A 22,623-nucleotide genomic window follows, 5' to 3' on the forward strand; every position below is an offset into this window, starting at 1 on the left:
ATTGTCTGGGCTTCTTTCAGTTGTATGATGAGAATCACCAAGGACGGGGATGACTCAGCTCAGAGTGAAGTTGACTGGGTATTTACATGCAGGACTTATTAGCTGAGTCAAAACTAAAAAAACCAAACCCAGTGCTATGGAGTAAGATCCAACTCATTGCGACCCCTCCTTGGGTTTCCGAGGCAGTATCACTAAGGAAGTGGATTGCCCAACCTTCCTTCTGAGGAGTGGCTTGTGGATTGGAACTGCTACACTTCTGGTTAGCAGTCAAATGCCTTAGGTACTACACCACTAGAGCTCCCATTAGTTGACTCAAGACCTGGTAAAAACAGAAATATAAGAAAGGGGAAACATAGCACATTAGCAGCTGCTAATCACATTAGCTGCAGTCTCACCTAGTAGGGAGGAGGTCCACAAGGGAGTGAGACACTGGCTGATAAGTTTTGATGGATGAATTTGGGTGGAGGAAAGCATGAGGAACTGGGAGCCTTGGGCATGGGAAAGGCAAAGGTTACCAACTCTCCCTCTAGTGAATCCACTGCTCATCTGGCCCACTGTGTGGACAAAGGTAAGTCCCAGGCTGAGGGGCAGCCTTTGGAGTCAGACCCAGGTTCAAATCTTGCTTTGTCAAGTTTTTACCAGCTGACCTCCAGCAATTCTCTTCACTTGATCTCTAATGAGGGGAATGAACATTCAAATATTTATTGAGCCGCTACTATGGACCAGGGCCAGGTAATATGCACTCACCCCTAGGCTGTTGTGCGCTTATCCTGTGTGTGAGGCAATCTTTCCGAGCAAAACATTTCATTGTTGTAGGCATTCACTCATAAATCTGCCCACCTCTCCTGGACAACCCACAGGATTAGAAGCTCTTGATCTCCATCCTGCCCAATCCCTCCAGGAAGCCTACCCGCCCTGACTCTCTTCTCCAATAAATGCTGTTGATAATATTATAATTCATATGAATAACACAATGTATGTTTCCTTCATGGTGTCTCCATGCTACCACAAGAGGTTATTTAATCCATAGATAGGTAAAGAACTCCTCTCCTCTGGCACCACCCCTATGACCCACACCACGGCTCCTGCCCATCTTATGTAGCTCCCTGCCTCCCCACCATCCAGGGCCGATTGCCCTTCTCCTTATAGAGCCCAATGACCCTTTTTCCGCAGGTATCCAGCTTGAGCGCGAAAGATGTCCCAAGACTCGGAGCCGGGCACAGAGCCCACAAGAGGCAGCAGGGGGCGAGCGCAGCCCGGGAACTCCTGCCCGAGGGTCGGACGGGGCGGGGCTTCGGGGGCGGGACAACCCAGCGCGCAGGCGCGGGGCCAGGCGCCTAGCGTGGTCAGGGGCGGGCTGCACCAGAGCAGCCCCGGCCGTGGCTCCTGTAGCAGTGAGTTCGATCCCCGCTCCCGTTCCGGCTTTGGTTCGTGTTCCCCCAACTCCTGGGCCTCCAGATACCAGTCCCCTGCAACTCGCCGCGCCCTCTCCCCTCCACCTGCCGCCAGGATGCCGGTAACCGAGAAGGACCTGGCGGAGGACGCACCATGGAAGAAGATCCAGCAGAATACTTTTACGCGCTGGTGCAACGAGCACCTCAAGTGCGTGAACAAACGCATCGGGAACCTGCAGACGGACCTGAGCGACGGGCTGCGGCTCATCGCGCTGCTGGAGGTGCTCAGCCAGAAGCGCATGTACCGCAAGTACCACCAGCGGCCCACCTTCCGCCAGATGCAGCTCGAGAATGTGTCCGTGGCGCTCGAGTTCCTGGACCGTGAGAGCATCAAGCTTGTGTCCATCGGTGAGTGTCCAGACCCGGCTGAGGTTGCGCCCCAGTGTACCATCCGGCCCTTGCTGGAGGCAGGGGGATCCCTGGAACGCGCCACTACCGCACTCAGCACCCGCTAATTGGGTGTGGGCGCGAAGGCGAGGCGTCCCCGGGGCTCGGGACGTAGGAACCCTAGGCCCCTTCCCCGCTGCTGTCCCTGGGGCTGGGAGCTCGTGTGCTCGCTCCTGCCGTCCGCCCAGACTGTGCGCCTCAGGCTGGCCGAGGGTTGAAGGCTTGGGGTGGGGCTGAAGGGGGAGAGGTAGGAATGTGGTATTTCTCTGCTCCTGGTGCGTCCTTGAGGGAGCTGAGGGACTGGAAACCCTGGTCCGCCGTCTTTGGGGCGAGCCGCTAGTTAGATGCTCCCCGGAGCTCTCGCCCCGCTGCTCCCAGGCGGGTGCGATCGTCAGCCGCGGAATGGGCGTCGACTTGGAAGACCTGGGGAGAAGACCTGGGGAGGAACCGTTCTCTGAGCCTGGGACCTCCAAGCCAAGGTGGATGCGGGAACCTGGTACCCTTCACCTCCGTCCGGGGATTGGGTGTGGGCCGCGAGGGTGGAAGGAGAGCCGTGGGGGTGTGTCCTTTTTGGCTCCCTCTGCCTGTAGCTCAGCTTTGGCCCCGCGCCGCAGGGTGAGCCCGCTTTCCGACGCTGAAGTTACAATGGAGAGGGGGTGGTAATGATAGTAACTGCTGCGGTGTAGGGAGCCCAAAATACCGTGCTAACAGCCTTCAAAATTCTCTCCATCCTTAGGCATCGTGCGGGCTGGGGCGTCATTAGACTCATTTTACAGATGAGGGGGTCCAGGTAGTTAGCTTACTTGGTCGAGTTTACCCAAATAGCAAGAGTCCAGCTGAGAAATGAAGGAAGTGGATGACAATTAAAAGGAGGCTTCTCAGTCCTCTCTCCACCCTCCCCACACCAGGGTTTTCCTGAGAGGGGGGAAGTGTTGATGTCTGGGCTCCTCTCCTGGGCGTCTGAGGAAGAATGGGGAGGGGTGAGGTCTACTCCATTGGCCTGGGGCATTTGGGGCCTTCCAGGAGAATTGCAAGGCTGCTGAGGAAGTGGGCTTTGCTGACAGGGCCAAGGGATATGGGGTGTGTGCGTGTGTGTGTGTATGGCACGAGTGTGCAGAGTGTATATGAGTACAGATTTTGTGTGCAAAATACATAGATACATTGTATCTATGTTATGTCAGGTGAGCCTTTGCAAAGGAGAGACAGTTCCTCCTCCTCTCCAGGCTGGCCTGGGGTCTGTTCCTGAGGAAGTTACCCCAGTGACTGGAAGAAAGGGAGACAGGTGTGGCTCCTGGAACTTTCTCCAGCTCAAAAGGGGTTCCCTCTAGGCTGAGCCTCCTCTGGGCCTCGCCCTTGCCATCCCCCACACCTGTCCTGGCAGACAGGGCTGCTTCCTGTTTCCTGGGCCCAGGTGGCTGCCACCTGCTGTGCCCAGCAAGCCTCCCAGCAGGGTTTCTCCACCCCATCTCACCCCACCCCAGGGCTTCTCTGCAGAGGGGAGCATCCTGGGGTGCTATTATCTTGTTGGGGGGCTCATCTGTCTGGGGAATGTGAGCCTCAGAATTCTGCTGGAATTCTTTCTTTTTCAAGAACTGCCTTCCTTCTGAGGAATCTAAAGGCCTGGCCAGGCTCAATTTAGATCCTTTGTTTTAAAAATGTGTATTTATTTAATTAACTGAACAAAGAAACTTAAAGTAAAACAGGGGTGTCCAAACATGACTTGGAATTTCTTGCTTACAAAAAAAAAACCCCACAGTACCAGAAAATAGACTGCCTTATTTCACCAGCTGTTTACAGAGGTTCCTGGTTGAGTTCACGAGTCAGTGCCTGAAGCTTGTAGGTCTCATTTTCAACTTTGCTTGGTTCCTTACTTTTTTGTGCTTGGTCCTCATGATTTTCATTCCTGAACCCACCCAGGTCATAGGGTCTCTCATTGTCCTGACATTCCAGGGTCAGCCTCCCTTTCCCCCCACCATTGGCCTGTGGGCTGTTGGCATCTTCTTGCTGCTGATCTTTTCCCAGCACAAGTTACATTGTTTTTATTTTTCCCTTTAAAATGATTTTTTTTTTTTTTTTTTACCATATTCCCCAGAGTAGCATTCCTGGGTCAACGGGTGTGACCGTGTTTCTAACTCCTGTCCTTGGGTGCCTGGTTGCTCTCCAGAAAGATTTCACAGCAAACAGGTTTTCGAGTGTCTTGCCAAATGCCAGAACTCCCGAGGGGGTAATGTCTGAGTCTTCCTCCCTTTATCCCTGGAGTGTTCTTGGTAATGGCCCTTCAAAAAGAAGTCACAGCCAGCTTGGATTTTAAGTCCGTGTATTCGAATACTGCTGACGTCATATTGCACTGTGCTGACCATGGTAATATTCCAGTTTTGGGGGACCCACTGGTGCTGGGGACTGTGCTAAGTGTGTTATGTTGATCATCCCATTGAATCCTGATGGTAATCACTGATAGCAACTATTGCCCTTCCTAAGTCTCACCTCCCTCTCATCTCTAAAATGATCTATCTGCTTTAGGAAGTCATGGGGAAACTTGAAGGCCTTGGTGCGGTCCTTGGCATGTGGTAAGTGCTTAGAAAATGGTTGCTGTTGTTAGTAGTAGTATTCCTGTTCAAAAATGGGGAAACTGAGGTTCACAGGAGTGAAGTAACTCATAGAGGCCATCCAGCTGGTGAAGGATGATTAGAACCCACATCTGTCCAGCTGTTGAGCTTGAGTCTTAACTAACCTATGTCAGGGAGATGAGTAAAATACAGTGTCCCTCTCTCCCCCCACCAGGGGGCCCCTGTAACATTGGGTTTTGCAAGTCTGAGATGTTGGGATGGTGGCTGGACACCCATATTTTGAGCCTTTGACCTAGGCCTGGTGAACAATAGGATTGATCCTCTTTGTTGTGATGAGGGGCCCATGAGTTGGGTGTCATGTTGGGAGGTGAGAGGTGTAAGTTTACTTACTTGAGATGTATCTTTTGGGGAATGGAGTTTCTGTCTTCACTGTTGTTTTCAGGAGAGAGTTTTTTGCTACCTAATAGATGACATATTACTCCGTAATCAGGGAAAGTATCTTTGAACAAACATAGGGTTTTGTATACTCTGGATAAACTCCCAAGAATACTCACTGTGGAAAAAAAAAAAAAAAAAGAATACTCACTGTGGATGTCATTATACTTGTGTACAGGCCCCTAGCTCTGAGATGTGAGGTGGTTAGACAGCTATCAGAGCATGGTGGCTTTTCTGCCTAGAATTTATTGCTAGGCAACCAATTTGTGATTCTTTGTAAGGTGGACGCACTGTCGGCTTAATCCCAAAGTAGAAGGTTTTCTTACATTTCTTGTTATATCCTAGGCAGTTCACAGTGGGGCCTTAGCATATTTAATTCTAGTTGTCTGCCAGGGGCTGGTAGTTTTATTTACTTGTTTTTCCAGAAACCTTCCTGACACTGGGCGGCCCTGCCAACTTGGAGAAAAAGGGGTCTCTCAGCTCAAGAATGATGAGCAAGACTGCCTAGAAGTTTGGATGGTGTGTTTTGGTTTGGTCCTTTAAAGAAAGGAATTCTTTCTTTTTCAGAGGATGTGGTCAGATCCTAATGTTTACTTAAGTCACTTGTGCCAGGCCAGCAGGTCGGGCCTATGTTCCCTGGGATGCTGGGTCACTGGGCAGAGTTTCCAGGGTGGTGGATCACCACCCTGCCCAGCCACTTTTCCTTCCTCTCCTTTTTGTCTCACCCCCTCCTAAATAAAGTACAAAGAGCTTTCTCTCCCTTTTCTTTCTTTAAAAATAGTTTATTGTTATTTTTAATTATTGTTGAGAGTGTACACAGCACAGCATGCACCGATTCACCCATTTGCACATGTACAGTTCAGCGACACTGATTACGTTTGAGTTGTGCAACCGTTTTCACCCTCTTCTGAGTTGCTCCTCCCCCATTAACAAGAACTCACTGCCCCCTAAGGTTTCTACTAAATTGCTGTTGTCAATTTGATCCCATAGAGATAGGTCTTAAGGAGCTCTGGTGGCATAGTGGCTAAGGCAGTTTGACTGCTAGCCAGAAAGTTGGCAGTTCAAACCCACCAGCCACTCCGCAGAAGGAAGATGGGGCAGTCTACTTCCATAAAGATATACTTCCTTGGAAACCCGATGAGGGTTGCCGTGAGTCAGAATTGATTCGATGGCAGTGAGTTTGTTTTTTTCAGATAGGTGTTAAAAAAGCGCAATGCTCAAGGCAGACATTCTTTACTAGTTAACCTAAACTATTGTTTGGTTTTAAGAAAACTTAGAGGATATTTTTGGTTTAAGGTTTAAAGATTATCTCAAGGCAATAGTTTTGGGGGTTCATCCAGCCTCCATAGCTCCAGAACCTACCATTCCTTTCTTGACTACCTAGCAAATGTCAGTGTCTTTCGGGTAATATAGTTCAGACTCCCAGTGTTTTAAAAAAGTAGGAAAGCAGCGTGTTTTGTAAGAATTACAAGTTCTGGGCCATTTGCAACAAGTTAGCCTGTTAGTGTGAGAGGTGGCTTATATAGTGGTTAGGATTCTTGGTTCAAATCCCACCTGCCACTAACTATTGTTAGGAAACTTCTGTGCTTTTCTTTATCGCCAAAATAGGGCTAATAACTACTTCCTCAAAAGGTTGTTATAAAGATTAAGTAAGTTAATACTTTATAATATGCTTGGGATAGTTTATGGCACATAATAAGTGCTATGTGAGTGTTTGCTGAATAACTAAAGTACTGTCCAGTAATGTTTTCAAAAGTCATACTGGAGAGATTTTTACTTTGGAAGGACATTTAGAGTCAGTGTGTCTATGAAGAGATCAGCTTGGTTGGCTATTGTTGATTCTGCTTGTTATAATGTGGTTATGGACTGTCTAGAGGGTGTTGCCTGTGTGGAAGGGGATGACCCCCGGTATGTTATGGATGCCTCCAGGGCCCATTCATACCAGCTTTGTTTCTGAGCTGGACGGGAGCTCCGGGTGGCTGGTCATTCCAACCTCCCACCCTGTTCAGGAATCTCTGGGCCAAATCACTTCCAGATGGTGGCTGGGCCTATGTGGCGCTACTCCAGCAGTGCAGAGCCAGCGTGCCAGTCAGCAGCCGCCTTCATTCTTGGAAAGTCTGTGCTGAAGGAGGGCTTTGATTTGGAGCCAAATTATGTCTCCTGGGCACACCCACTGCAGGTCCTGCTTCGAGGCGGGTGTCATGTAGTTGGCTGCTGGGTTGGTTGAGGAGGGCTGCTGTGCTCCTTGGAATTGTAGATGCTCAGGGCTTAGAGGCCTTGCCACCAACTGTTCCATGGCCAAGGGGTGCCACGCCGTTCTGCTTCCTGTATAAAATGGGTATACTGTAGACTAATGTTCAGAGCATGGACCAGAAGGTAGACTTTCTGGGTTCTAATCCCTACTCTCCTTTATAACCACTGTACAACATTTATCCACTGCCTTAACCTTTCTGAGCTTCAGCTTCGCTACTTCAGGGCTGCAAAGAGCATTATATGTGTGGAGGTTAATGCCTGGCATTATCATCGTTAATATTAGTGTGCTTTTGAACCCAAGGCCAGGCCATTATCTTGTCTTCCATCTATTCTTCTGGCCAGTCCATGTGTTTTTGGAGTCCTATTACTGTCATCTGTCTTTCTGGCTTTTCTTTCCTTCTACCTGAAACCATTGGTGAAGATGCCTCTTGAGATCCTTTCCTCATTCAACAAATACATGAAAGACAGACACACTCAGAAGCAGGCCCAGCGCCAGGTGCTGGTGCCACAATTGTGGCCCCTGTTGCCTTACACAAAGCTCACTAGGGAGGAGAGAGAGACAAGCAGCCAGAGAATGTCATATATGGCCGGGCTTCTTAAATCTTAGGGTATGGTATACACAGGCCACCTGGGAGGACTTTGTGAAAAATACAGGCTCTGATTCAGTAGGTGTAGAGTGAAGGCTGATGTTCTGCATTTCTAGCCAGCTCCCAGACTTGACTGTGCATAGCCAGGACCTAGATGATAAACCTTATTAAGAGAAGCACCTACCCCTAGCCTGGAGTGGATAGTCTGGACGGCTCCCTGGAGGAAAGGACCTTTAAGCTAAGACCTAAAGCTTAACCAAGAATTAGCCAAGTGAGCAGACAATCAGCCAGATGAGTACAGGAGTACAAGAGCATGTCAAGCAGAGGGCATGGCCTTGTGAAGTTCTGGAGGTGTGTGTAAGTTAGTGAGAGAGCGTTTGGGGCCTCTTCAGTGGAGCTGGAGGTCGCAGTGCAAGTTGCCAGATAGATAGCACTATCTGAGGAGACAGTGGAGAGGTAAGCAGGGGCTGGCTCTCAAGGCACTTTTGAAGCAGAAGGCTGCCAGCCTGGTGTCCTCCAGGAGCAAGCTTTGGGTAGGGTTGGTGAACCTGGCCAAAATGGATCATCTAATCTCGAGATCACTCAGCTGTTGCTCTATTCATTCATATCAGTAAAAAAAAATTTGATATGCCCCTTCTCTGTATATCTGTATTTACTTATGAACTACATACATACATTTACTGCTGTAGATCTGTATATTAAATGCGAGTGAAATTTAATTGCTTTTTAGATAACAGATTCAAATATAGGTTGTGGTTTTTCCTCTGCTTTCATGGATCATCTCATGTACCCTTGGGGTACACATACTCAACTTTAGAGGCCTCTGAGAACCTGCGTTTCTATGTGTAGTTTTTCTCCCCACCCCCTTGTACTGTTGTTGTTGTTATGTGCCATCGAGTCAGACATGACTCATAGCGACCCCTTCTTGGGTTTCTGAGGCAGTATCACTACGGAAGTTGATTGCCCAACCTTCCTTCCGAGGAGTGGCTGGTGGGTTTGAGCCACCAGCCTTCTGGTTAGCAGTCAAGTGCCTTAGGCACTGTTAGTATTATACATTTAGTTTTCATCTTTCATTATCCTCAGTCAAGGAGCTGGATCTGTAATTATAACCCCTGCCCCCAGTAATAACTGTAACGCAGTGAATAGATCAAATGAAATGAGCCATTTCTCTCTGAATGGGTGCTAGTTCCTGCTGTTGTAATGATTAAAACTGCCTTCCATGACATTCTACTAGAAGCCATTTTATGTCACTGTTGTAAATCTAGTTATTCATTAAACATGCTCGATAAGGATCGTATTGGCTCTGGTAATTATATGATAAATGACAGTACTGTGTTCCACAGGGGCTTGGAAGGTGGTCATATATTTTTAAGGTACCTAGCCTACTTTTCTTGGGAAACTGAGTCCACGTATAGGGAGAAAACTTCTTGGGAAAGATGATTAGAAAACCAAATAGTTCCCTTTATCTTAAAGTGGTGAAACAGTAGGTGAGAGTTGGAATTCATGGAATAAAGGATGGACTACTGGGTATTTTAATCATGCCCACTTAGAATCCAAGTTTTATGGTTTTTATGTTTTGTTGTTGTTGTTTTAAGAAAAATACTGAGTTATATGAAGTTACTGCTTTTTTTCCTAGGAGCCTTATAGCACTTGCCTTAAACATGTTAATTTAATAAATTGTAAATGACTGTTATAAAGTTTTTACAAACTGTTCAGTTATAAAAGTGATTTGATGGGTTCTTATTTACACTCATTGTCTAATTACAAAATTTACCAAAGAACATTTGCCCTACCCAATCTCTTTTTGAGCAGTCTTCATGGATTAGAATGTCCTTGGCTAACAATTTGTTTGAATTATAGGTCAAGAAGCAGTTTTTTTTCCCCCCCTAAATCAAGACTGGCTATTACACTGAATTATTGTGACTTTCCCCTTCTCCCATCATCAAAACCCGACTTCTCTAAGCAGCATGGGTAGAAAGCATTATAAGGAGTACATTTGTCCCTCCTGGGGATTCCTTGGCAATGCTCTGCACAGAGAATGTGTATGGATGATGCTGGTTGGGTATCTACTGTCAAGGTGTGCACACACATACGTACACCCTATAATATAATGTCTAGTATTTTTTGCATGCCTGCTGTGTGCTTGAGGAGCTCTGGTGGTGTAGTGGTTTAGGAATTTGCTGCTAAACGAAAGGTTGGTGGTTTGAACCCAACAGCCATCCACAGGAGGAAGATGAGGCAGGTCTGCTTCCGTAAAAATTTACAGCCTTGGAAACCCAATGTGGTGGCTGTGAGTTGGAATTGCCTTGATGGCAGTGAGTTGCTTTTTGAACTGTGTGCTTGTGCCCTGATGCCTTGTGTTTATTACTTCTTAGCCTTATTACAACCATTATATCCATTTTACAGATGAGGAAACTGAAGCTCAAAACTACCTAACTCCAAAGATCAGGCATGATGCCTACATCAAGTTGTCAGGCTGGGTACCACACTTGTAAAGTAAAATAGTTGCAGTGAAACCTGTGAGAGCCAGAGGTAGATGGGACTGCCCTGTTTTTCCAGGTCTCGTAAGTTTTCTGCCTTTGACAGGGTGCCTCTTACCACTTTTTTGTTGCTCACTGTTAGTGGAAACTATTTGAATTTTCTCTCTCTGACAGGTTTCTGCCTTATATAGATGCTGGCTTTCTCAGGTTTTACTGTGTATTATAGTAAGATATGGGATAGACAGTTTTCTACTGATTTAGTTTTGCTTTTTTTTCTTTTGCTTGTAACTTTACTCATTTGAGCTTGAATTAATGTGACATTGAAATTTCTTTCTATAAAACAGAGCGAAACCTTTTCTGGTCCATTTACCATCTTCCTTTTCCAGTACCGTCAAGCTTTGATTAGACCTTTTTTCGCGAGACATTTCTGTAGTTCTTTCCTTGCTTTTGTTTAGTTTCCAGGGATAGTGATGTCACTACAAATGTAGGTAGTAGGCACCAACCAAAGTTTGCTTTGCGGGGAACTGAGGAGAGTGTCTTTGTGAGGCCTGGCAGGCAGAGGTGAGGAAGGAGGCTTTCTGGAATTCCTCCTGGCTGCAGTCCTACAGGGCTCACAGTGCCCATCTCCTGTTGGGGCTGGAGGTGGGGCCAGGTAGATCCTGGCCATGCTAGGAGATCCTTGGTGACAGTAGTCATTGGCATAGCTGTGCTGTGTCAGAAATGACTTCACCATATCTTCCTTCTGCTACCCTTAAACATTAACTGGTGGGAGGGTGTGTTGGGTTGGGTTGTGTTTGCTGAACTGAGCAACTTGACTTTTATCAGACTGGTGGCCCTGGCACATGTGGGCAGCATGCTTCCAATCTGAGCAAGCAGTTTTCTGCTAATCTTCAAGGAGGCTTATGGGCAGCCCTCCTGCCGTTTCCAGTTCTCTCCGTGCACCAGAACTGAACTTCTGTTCCCCAAAGGATTCTGCAGCTCTCTTCCTGAGAGAGAAAGCTGGTTTGTCTGGCTGATTTAGAGCTCAGCCTCCCCAGAAATCGCAGGGCTGGCTTGCTGAAAGGTCTGGGCCTTAACACAACACTCCTGTTCTCCCTTTCTGTAGGTCTTTTATGCTGGCATGAATTCCTTTTCTCATGGAGATCTGAAAGCTTCTTTGACTAAATGGGTCACCTTTCTGGGTATTTTCATAAGGCCGGTCAGCTTTTGCCATTCCAGACACTTTTCTGGAATTTCCTTTCCAGATATAAAGGGAACTAAAGAGGTTGGAATTATTTGGAACACAAGGTGGAATTTTGGCTTTCCAGCTATAGGGAAATGGGTGAGGCTTTGTGGCAAGGACTATGTAAACTTACTGTGGCCTATAAATTCAGATTTTAAGATTAAGAAAGGCAAGCAGCAGTCAGCATCCCTTCCACAAACCAGAATGATGTTACTTTCGGCTCTTAAGCAGTTTGTGTCTGAGTGAGAGGTTGGCCTCCCATGGGAGTTGGTATACGAAAGGATTCCTGGTGGTTAAAATCCATTTCTTTGCTCTTTCTCCTGCTTCCCTTCCCATGTACCATCCCCTCAACCCCCTTGGTGATGTAGATGGTTAACACATTTTGTTGCTAACTGAAAGGTTAGAGGTTCTCTCACCCAGAGGTGCCTGGAAAGAAAGTCCTGGCAAACCACTTCAGCCATTGAAACGAAATCAGCCACTGAAAACCTTATGGAGCACAATTCTACTCCGACACGTATGAGGTCACCTCAACATGAACTGCATTACTTGTGTGAAATACTCTGATTTCCCTGCCCCTCTGATTCCAGGGAAACATTATTTAGCATTCCACAGCCTGTGTGGAGCACCTTCTTGTCAGAGAACAAGGTGATTGTGCCTTTGATGAAGTAGAGGAGGCTAGAGGTAGAAGACAGTGCCCTGACTCTCAGGTGTTAAGGGCTTTAGCACCTGAGACCCTACAAGTTAACACTTCTGTCAGGAAGTGATCCAAGTATCACCTTATACTTCCTGCAAGTGTGCATCTTTTATCATAATTGTCTCACCCGTTCCTGTGTCTTGGCTGTCTTGTTTGATATCCATGGGAAGTCACACCTGAGGTTGGAGAGCACTGGATCCTAGCCTGGGTACCCGCAATCCCCCTCCCCCACCCCATTTGTAGCTTACTGCATCCTGTTGGTCTCCTGACTTGCCTGTCTTACTCTCCTGTGGAATCTCACGAATACCAAGGGGCAGGGGTATTCTAATTTTTATTTTACTTATTTATTTATTTTGTGATTTGGGTGCACATTTACAAAACAGATTTGTTTTACTCTCAACAGTTCATGCACATTTGATTTCACAACCCTGATTACAATCTCTAACCATAAAAACTCTCCACCCCTCTCCTCCCTGTGGCTGTCCAGCTATCCCTCCCATGTGAATGCTGTCCCTCTGATGTCTCATGGCTGATTGGTCTAAGGGGTGCATCTCCCCAGGGTAGATGTTCTGCTTGTTGGGCTGAGAGCCAATCCATGGAATTGAGTCCATTTCCAGGCCCGAAGGATCCTGGGGCCATAGTCTTGGGGGTTCCACCAGTCTCTATCTGACCAGTAACTCTGGTCATTTTTGTGTTTTGAATTTTTGAATTTTGTTCCACATTTTTCCTCCAACTCTATCCAAGAGCTCCAATTTTGATCCCTTTCTGAGTGATTAGCATTGGTAGTTGGGTACCATCTAGTTCTTCTGGTCTCAGGGTTGTGAAGGTTGAGGTCCTTGTGGTCTGTCATGTCTTGGGACTAATTGTTTCCAAATGCCTTTGCTTTTCTTCATTCTTCTTTGCTCCAGATGAGAGGAGACCAATAGTTGTATCTTAGATGGCTGCTTGAAAGCTTTTAAGACCCCAGTCGCTACTCACCAAAAGAAGATGTAGAACGAGATTTTTATGTACTATGTTGTGTCTTAGGAGCTCTGGTAGCATAGTGCCTAAGGCACTTGACTGCTCACCAGAAGGCTGGCGGTTCAAACCCACCAGCCACTCCTCGGAAGGAAGGTCGGGCAATCCTACTTCCATAGTGATACTGCCTCGGAAACCCAAGGAGGGGTCGCTATGAGTCGGGGCCGACTCGATGGCAAACAGCAACAGCAACAGCATGTTGTGTCTTAATTTTTTAATGGTCTTTGTTACCAGAGGTTATCTTTTCAAATGACCAACTTCTGACTTTGTTGATTTTCTTGGGTCTTTTCTCTCTATTGCATTAATTTTTTGCTTTGATTATATATGCTCATTCTTTTTCTAATTTCTTAAGTTGGCCACTTTTCTGTTTAATTTCCAGGCTTTCTTGTTTTTGGATATAAACTTTTTAAGCCATATTTTCCCTCTAAATACTTCTCTGGTCATATGTCTTTAAGTTTGGGGATGATGATAACATATGATATGATAATAACAAGTAACCATTGTGTTGCATTTACTGTGTACCAAGTACTAGTACAATTGCTTTATGTATTAACACCTTGAATTCTTATAACAGCTCTGTGACACAGGTACTATTACCATCCTCATTTTACAGGTGAGGAGAAACCAAGGCACAGTAATTTGTTCAAGGTCATATAGCTAGTAAGTACCAGAGCTATTTTCCTAATCCTTTAAATCCAAATATTCAGTAATTTCTTTCATGATTTGTTTTTAAATGTGATAAAATTTCTAAATACATTCTATTTTTGTTATTATTAACATTTTTAATTCTTATTCTTTGCAAACAATGGCAAGAACACAGAAAAATACAACAAAAAACCCCATCCCTATAAAGAATTTTTTAAGGAATCTTTTTCTTACTTTGATGGTTTTGCTAACAGCTACCCTTTCTTTGGAGTGGGGAAGAGGTTGATGCATTTTCTCAGGAAAAGAAAGAGACTGTGCACTGGAAACATTTTGGGAAATCATTTCATCCTTGAGTTACTGCTGAGCTTTTGGCCAGCATTAAAATTGGCGACCTTATTTGAGTCTCATTATGATTTGCAAGTCTCCCTTGGTCCAGAAATATGTTTTGGCCATTCATAGAGTGGGGGTGTTCCAACCACTTTTTGTCTCTTAAAAGTTTTAAGGTCCAACTTTTACTGGGACTATTAAGGTCTCTTAATAATTGTTATTATGTTTGGTGACTGTTGTGACCTTGTCTCATGGTCAGCCCAGCACAGAAACTCATTTAACTTTTTTCCTTATTTTTTTTCCAATTATGGTAACTATATGTGTGGAGTCCTAGGGTGCTGCAAATAGTTAACACTCTTGGCTGCTGATCCTAACACTGGCAGTTCAAGTTTACCCAGAACTGATTTGGAAGAAAATCTCGATCTGCTTCAGAATAATCAGCCATTGGAAACCCTGTGGAGCACAGTTCTACTTGGAAACTCATGGGGTCACCATGAATAAGATTCCACTTGATGACACCTGGTTAAATATATATAATTAATTTACATATGTGTGTGTGTGTGTGTGTGTATGAGCTCTGGTGATGGAGTGCCTAAGGCATTTGACTGCTAACCAGAAAAGTTGGCAGTTCAAACTCACCAGCCACTCTGAAGAAGAAAGATGGGGCAATCTACTTCCATAATGATTTACCTCCTGGGAAACTCATTGGGGTTTGCTATGAGTGGTGATTGACTCTGTGGCAGTAGGCTTGGTTTTGGGATATAGATACATATAAATAGAGATAGATAGATAGATAGATTGCTCTGGTAGCATAGTGTAGTGTCTAAGGCACTTGACTGCTAACCAGAAGGTTGGTGGTTCAAACCCACCAGCCACTTCTCAGAAGGAAGGTTGGGCAATCTACTTCCATAATGATACCGCCTCGGAAACCCAAGGAGGGGTCGCTATGAGTCGAGTCCAACTCGACAGCACTTAAAACAACAACAACAACAATATATATATATGTAAAACATTTACATCAACATTTTTTACATGTACAGTTCAGTGACGTTGATTAGATTCATCATGTTTTGCGACCATAATTCATTTTAGTTGCTTAGTTCCAGAGCAGTTTGTTGTTGTTGTTAGGTGCCATTGAGTCATCTCTGACTCATAGCGACCCTATGCACAGCAGAATGAAATACTGCCTGGTCCTGTGCCAGCTTTGCAATCCCTGCTATACTTGAGCCCATTGCCACAGCCATTGTGTCAGTCCATGTCATTGAGAGGCTTCTTGAACTCTTTCATTGACCCGCCACCTTACCAAGCATGACATCCTTCTCCAGGAAATGTTCCCTTCTGATAGCATGACCAAAGTAGGTGAGATGAAGTATGGCCATTCTTGCTTCCAAGGAGCATTCCGGCTGCACTTCCTCCAGGACAGACCTGTTAGTTCTTTTAGCAGTCCACGGTACTGGCATTCTTTGCCAGCACAACTCAAAAGCATCAATTATTCTTTGGTCTTCCTTATTCATTGTCCAGCTCTCACATGCATATGAGGCAATTGAAAATACCATGGCTTGTGTCAGGTACACCCTAGTCCTCAAGGAGACATCTTTGCTCTTCAGCACTTGAAAGAGGCCTTTTGCAGCTGACTTGCCCAGTGCTATACTGATGTCTGATGTCCTGACTGCTGCTTCCATTGGCGTTGATTGTAGAACCAAGCAATGTGAAATCTTAAACAACCACAATCTTTTCTCCATTTATCGTGATGCTGCTTGTAGGTCCAATTGTGAGGGTTTTTGTTTTCTGTATGTTGAGATGTAATCCATACTGCAGACTGTATTCTTGAATCTTCATGAGTAAGTGTTTCAAGTCATCCTCACTTTCATTAAGCAAAGTTGTGTCATCAGCGTATCGCAGGTTGTTAATGATTCTTCCTCCAATCTTGATGCCATGTTCTTCTTCATATGGTTCAACTTCTCGGATTATTTGTTCAGCATATAGATTGAATAAGTATGGTGAAAGGAAAAAACCCTGATGCACTCACTCCCTTCTTGACTCTAAACCATGCAGTGTCTCCTTGTTCCATTCGAACGACAGCCTCCTGGTCTGTGTATAGGTTCCTCATGAGCACACTTAAGTATTCTGGAATTCCCATTCTTCTCAATGTTATCCACAATTTGTTTTGATCCACATGATCAAATGCTTTTGCATTGCATAGTCAATAAAACACAAGTAAACATCTTTCTGTTATTCCTTGCTTTGAGCCAAGATCCATCTGACATAAGCAATGATATCCCTTGTTCCATGTCCTCTTCTGAATCCAGCTTGCACCTCTGGAAGTTCTCTGTCAGTATGCTGCTGCAACTGTTTTTGAATTAACTTCAGTAAGATTTTACTTGCATGTGATATTAATGAATATTGTTCAATAATTTCCATATTCTGTGGGATCACTTTTCTTTGAAATGGGTACAAGTATGGATCTCTTCCAGTCAGTTGCCCACGTAGCTGTCTTCCAGATCTCTTGGCATAATCAAGTGAGTGCCTCCAGTGGGGCATCCATTTGTTGAAACATCTCAATGGGTATTCCGTCAATTCCCAGAACCTTGTTCTTCACCACTTCCTTCAGTGCAGCTTTGACTTCCTCCTTCAATACCATATGCCACCTCTTGAACATATGCCACCTCCTGAAATGGATGAAGACCGACCAGTTCTTTTTGGTACAGTGATTTTCTGTATTCCTTTCATCTTCTTTTGATGCTTCCTGCATCATTCAATATTTTGCCCATAGAATCTTTCAATATTGCAACTTGAGGCTTACATTTTTTCCTCAGTTCTTTTAGCTTGAGAAATGCTGAGCATGTTATGTTCTTCCCTTTCGATTTTCTAACTCCAAGTCTTTGCACATTTCATTATAGTATTTGGCTTTGTCTGCTCGGGCTGCTCTTTGAAATCTTCTGTTCACCTCTTTTTCAGAGCAGTTTAAACATGTCAAAAATATGTCCCTATTAAAATGTAGATGGACAACTTGGTTTACTTGCTGCTTGGGAACTTCTTTTTTTCGAAATAAGTTACTGGTTTTTGTTGTTGTTGAGAATATGCAGAGCAGCACATACACCAGTTCAGCCATTTCTGCATGTACAGTTCAGTGACACTGGTCACATTCATCATGTTGCACAACTGTTCTCACCCTCCTTTCCAAATCGTTCCTACCCTGTTAATATAAACTCATTGCCCCCTAAGCTTCCTTTCTGATCTTTTGAGTTGCTGTGGTCAGTTTGATCCCATGTACATAGATCTTAATAAGAGCACAGTATGCAGGGCAGACATTCTTTAGCAGTTAAGCTAAACTGTTGTTTGATTTTAAGAAGATTTCAGGGGATATTTTAGTTTAAGGTTTAAAAATTAATAGAACAATAGTTTTGGCAGTTCATCCAGCCTCCATGGCTCCAGAAAATCTGTATTCTATGAGAATTTGAAATTCTGTTCTGCAATTTCCTCCTTTTCATCAAGATTCTTTTATAGACTCTTGATGATAATATTCAGTAATGATAGCTGGGGACCACCCAGTTCTTCTGGTCTCATGGTAAAGGGGACAGTTGTTCATGGAGTCAGTTAGAAAATGGCAGGGACAAGGCTTTTGGGCTTAGCTTTGAACAATATCATACCAAAAGCACAAACAGCATAAAACACAATACATAAATGAGACTTTAAAAGCTTGTGAACTTTTTCAAGTCTGATAATTGCATACAGCCATATAAGGTCTTCATGGCATTGGTTTTTTGGAGACCATTTGCCCAGCAGCCCTCAGGACGCCAGGCCCATGGATTCATCCTGTTTTGGGTCTGTTTGAAGCAAAAGAGATGGAATAGAAACCACATAGGAATGCAGATTGAACCACTTCTTGTGTTTGCTTAAGAGGATGGTTTGATAGACTCTGCCTCTTAATAGCCAAGAAACTTGGGGAGAGTTGCTTGACCTTTTTCAGGTTCAGTGTCTTGGGCTTATAAAGTACCTCCTCCTGATATGATTGAAGATTGACTCCTTTGGTCCTTGCAAAGTATTTAGCTCTATCCTTGGTTTCTGGCAACATACCCCACTATCTTAGTCTGGGTTTCTAAGAGGAGCAAGACCAGTGAAGTATATGTGTGTGTGTGTGTGTGTGTGTGGGGAGAGAGAGAGAGAGAGAGAGAGAAATTGAGGGAGAGAGATTGAGAGATTGATTGATTTCAAGGAAATGTCTTACGCATTTGTGTAGGCTGGAAAGTCCCAAATCCATAGGTTAGGTCTCAAGCTGGAGGCTTCTACTGACTCATGTGGTTTCAGGGGCTGATGAACTGATAATCAGCAGGTTGGTTGACAGGTTATTGGCTCATGTCCCAAGAACCAGAGGTCAGAGGATACATTGGATGCAGGATTGAGCAAGCTTTGCTACAGCATCCATATATATTGGATGCAGGCCACACCCCCAAGAAAACACGCCTTTCAACTAATTGGCTGCTAATATCAGACCACAGAATGGAGGTTGATAACATAATATCTGCTAAACTACTGAGAACCATGGCCTAGCCAACTTGATACTTAACCCAGATCATCACACCTATGAACTGTGGTCATTGCCCACTCCTCTCTCACCTATCTTCCTTTCCCTTGCCTTACCCCCTCTCCTTCCTCTTTCTTCTCCCTCTACCTGTTTTGGTCCCTCAGACTGGAGGAGGAAGTGACCTAATTATCTAAGAAGGGGAGAGGTACTTCGGATTATAGCCAGAAATTGGTTAAAGATGCCTGGTACTTAATGAGCTGTTTTTGGAAGAAGAGGTGACCTGAGTTTTTGATTAACTGTTGGGTAGGGACCATCAGCCAGTGGCCCCTGGTCTTCTGGCCAAGTTTCTTGAAGGGTAGAAAATAGGTGCCAAGTACTCTTGATGTCTTTCCCCATTTTCCTTCTTGCCTTGTTTGGCTAATGGATCTATTTTTAAGAAAAGTCTTTCTTTGCCTCTCCTTTAATACTTTTTTGTCTCCTGAAATACCACTCCTTCCCATTTCTCTTTCCTGGTTTTGCCTTTCACAGACCACCTTCTGGAGAGATGCTCATGGTGAAGGTGGCTGTAATGCCCTGGTGATGTGTTCACTCGTGAGTCTGAGTCCTGGTCCTGCCCCTTTATGGCTGGCTGACTTGAGCAAGCGACTCCACTCTCAGGAGCTTGTTTCCATATGTACTATGGTGATGATAAAATGTTATGCCTTACAGGGTTCTGAGGTATAAAAGAGAATATGCTTCTGCAGCCTTTAGCCCTGTGCCTGGCATGTAAATGACAGCTGCTGATACTGTGTTGCTTTTTCAGCATTAATACTAAGTGGTCCCAAATCTCCCACTCACCTTTGGAAAAAATGAGCCCTTCATGTTAATGTCATGAGGGTGGTGGCTCTTGCTCCTCTTTTCAGGGCTGAGCAGAGGAGGAAGAAAGAGGAACTGGAGACACACACAAGTGTTTTCCAGTCAGTTCATGCTGGGTGTGAGGCTGGGCTGACTGCCTCGTGCACTTACAGTCTGGGCAGAGGGGGGTATACCAGCCTGCTTCCACCCCCGGGAACCTGACTCATCCCTGCCTTGGCCTTGAGCACCTCTTCTCTCCCTTCTAGTCCTGGCTCTTTGACATCTGGGATGATTGTGGGACTGCTTACACTGCCTGCCAGTATTTTTTTTTTTTTTTTGTTCCCAGGTGTAGCTTTAAGCCCAGCATTGTTCAACCTGATGTTACAGAGTTGGCAAGAGTATTTTTACAGTAGTGCTTGGAAACTGGACTCCTGGGCTGACACCCTGTACAAACAGCATTAAAGTTGCTGGGCTGGAGTGACCACAGGAGGCTGGCAGTGGTAAAATCTGTGACTCCTGAGACCAGAAAAGATGTGGGTGGTTGGAGGTACTGGTCTCAGTTCTTTTCAGGGGCATGCTGGGCTTTGCCTGGCCAGGCTGAAGGGATTGGTGTTTTATATAAACCGCCTGCTTCCATCCATTGCTCCTTGAGCAAAAAACCGCCTGCACTTTCTGGTGCCTGGGCCAGGTTTCTGACACTGCTGCGTCTTAGGAGAGTGTCATTTTTAGGTTATGTCTTGTGGAACACCCAATACCTCTCCCAAACGTAGTACATATTTGTGGGGGTTTAACTTGAGTTGGGTAAGTGATGTGGATCTTCACGTTTTAACAACTGGAAGAAATCACTCAGCCTGCTTAGTGTTTCCATGTGTCAGGGCAAAAATGCAAGCACTTGCACTGTGTCTTTGTTTGTCCAGCCATTAAAATTGACCATCAGTTAGGCATTGTCAGTAAGGTCAGCAGGTATTGGTCCTGGAAAGCACCAGGTCCAGAGCAGGAAGATTGCAGACCTCAGGGACTAGGTCTTAGTCCTGGCCCCGCTTCTGTTGTCACGGGGGCAGTGGAAAGGCCCTACCACCCTCCCTGAGCCTGTTTTCCCATCTGTAAAATGGGAGAACTGGGTAGATCTGTGTTTTTCACTTCAGTCATTCATTCTGGAATCATCTTTACTATTTTTTGCTGTATCTCATGGCTGCCTTTATTTTATTTTTCACGTAACTTCTTTCCCGCCCCCCAGCAGTTGACTCACTTTTAAAGCAAATGTATTTGAAAAGGAAACTTTGTGTTACTATCATAATGGAAAAGCCATGTCATTAGGTAAACCAAAGGTAACCATAAATAAACCCACACCAGTGTTATTAAATCGCAGCTGGCTCTGTTGCCTACTCTTAGCTTGAAGCCTCTTCTCTCTTGGTTAAAAGGGAAAATTAGCAAAAGAGAGAAGAGGTGATATTGGGGTAAGCTAGCACCACACTGAACCTTTCTCCTTGACCTACTTAAAACCAAAAAAAACCAAACTCACTGCCATTGAGCCAAATCCGACTCAAAGCCAACTCTTCATTGGGTTTCCAAGGCATTATCACTACAGAAGTAGATTGCCCAATCTTCCTTCCGAGGAGTGGCTGGTAGGTTTGAACCGCCAGCCTTCTGGTTAGTGGTCCAATGTCTTAGGCACTAGGCCATCAGAGCTCCTCTGACCTACTTAGAAGGACTGAAAAAGACTTGATTCAAAGAAATTGATAAGGTTTTACCAATAGCTCAGAGCAGGAATGTGTATAGATGCTTTGTTCAAATACTTGGGGATCCTTTATTGTATCCTAGGAGTTGTATTCACAGCTGGGAGTATAGAAGGAATTGGGACTTGGTCCCTGACCTTGGGAGAGGCAGTTGCAGGAGTAGATTGAATATGGGTGAAGAGCTGAGCTGTCTGCTGGGGTTTCAGTAAGAAAACTACAGGACTAAGTTCTGTTTGAGAGTTGTTTAGAAAACTAATTGAATTTTTTTTTTAGTTTTCTCATTTAAGTTTGAAATGTCTCATATTTTGTGTCCCATATGGTTCTAGAGGAACCCTGAATAAATGAAAGATGATTTATTGTTGTTCTTATGTTAAGATAATGATCCATATTAACCCTGATACATTCTTTGCAATGCCATTAAAAATTAAATGAGATTAGCATGTGTTATAGTGTTGGCAAAGCAAGATACGCACCCAAGATTGGACCTGTGATATGCCTCTAGGAATGGCGTTCTTTGGGGCAGTGGGATACGAGGCCAAGTCTGATTTGTCTGTCCATCTCCTAACCGATGGCTTCACTTGCTTATTAAAAATAAATTGCACCATTAGCAATGGAGTAACCAGTTGCTGTAGAGCCAGTTTCAACTCATGATGACCCTCTTTGTGTCAGAGTAGAACTGTTCCATAGGGTTTTCAAGGATGTGACCTTTTGGAAGGAGATCACCATGCCTGTCTTCTGAGTTGCTTCCACATGGGCTTAGACTGCCAACCTCCAGTTAGTAGTTGAGTGCTTAACTAATTGTTTCACCCAAGGGACTTCTAAGAATGTAGTGCAGGGCAATAAAAATGAATAAACTAGAACTCTGCTGAGTTCCAGAAAACAGAGCCAGAGACAAGGACCTGTACCCAAGTGAAGGAGTTTTTTTTTTTTTTTTTGGAGGTGATCCCAGGCAGCAGAACAAGGAGTGAACAGAGTGAGACCAGGAAAGAAGAAAAACCAAATTTAGGATTTTTCCTGTGGGTAGCTGGGACTCAGCTCTGCTAGGACCTTTTGAGAAGTGTACAGAATACCGCCAGAATCGTTCATCTGAGATCTGCCAGCTCCTGTTCCACAGTGATGGAGGGACTTCTGAGGGCATTAGTTCCCTTATATTTTCAGGCTAGGTACCCATGTGGACTCTGCTGTGGTGAAGACTTTGGGCAAAATAGGGGGAAAAAGATGTGCACTTGACTTTATGCATGGTTCTGGGGAGGTGATCTGAGTTGGCAGAGAGCCATCCACCACAGCTGCACCTGGAATCATAGGTGGGCCAAGGGGATGGACGCAGGCACCAGAGGCATCTCGCTACAAGCCTATCAATTTGAATCTGTTTTACAAACCTTGAGTAGAGAAAGCAAATTGCACAGGGAAACATACGCTATGATACTATGTATGTAAAGTTTCACATAAGTAATCAAAGT

The 22,623-nt window shown here is 45.0% G+C and overlaps 1 protein-coding gene across 1 annotated transcript in view; it reads left to right on the forward strand.

Annotated features, from left to right (window-relative positions):
- The first annotated feature begins 1,510 nt into the window (after positions 1-1,510).
- Positions 1,511-22,623, forward strand: part of FLNB (filamin B) — a 190,255-nt gene continuing 169,142 nt past the window's right edge. Inside the window, exon 1 of the mRNA XM_007937271.2 lies at positions 1,511-1,802. Within this exon, the coding sequence (XP_007935462.1) occupies positions 1,511-1,802 (292 nt within the window). The remainder of the gene's footprint in view (positions 1,803-22,623) is intronic.

The sequence above is a fragment of the Orycteropus afer genome, unplaced genomic scaffold (assembly GCF_000298275.1).
Source record: "Orycteropus afer afer isolate SDZICR_OR568_19922 unplaced genomic scaffold, OryAfe1.0 scaffold00041, whole genome shotgun sequence".
Taxonomy (NCBI): Eukaryota; Metazoa; Chordata; class Mammalia; order Tubulidentata; family Orycteropodidae; genus Orycteropus; species Orycteropus afer.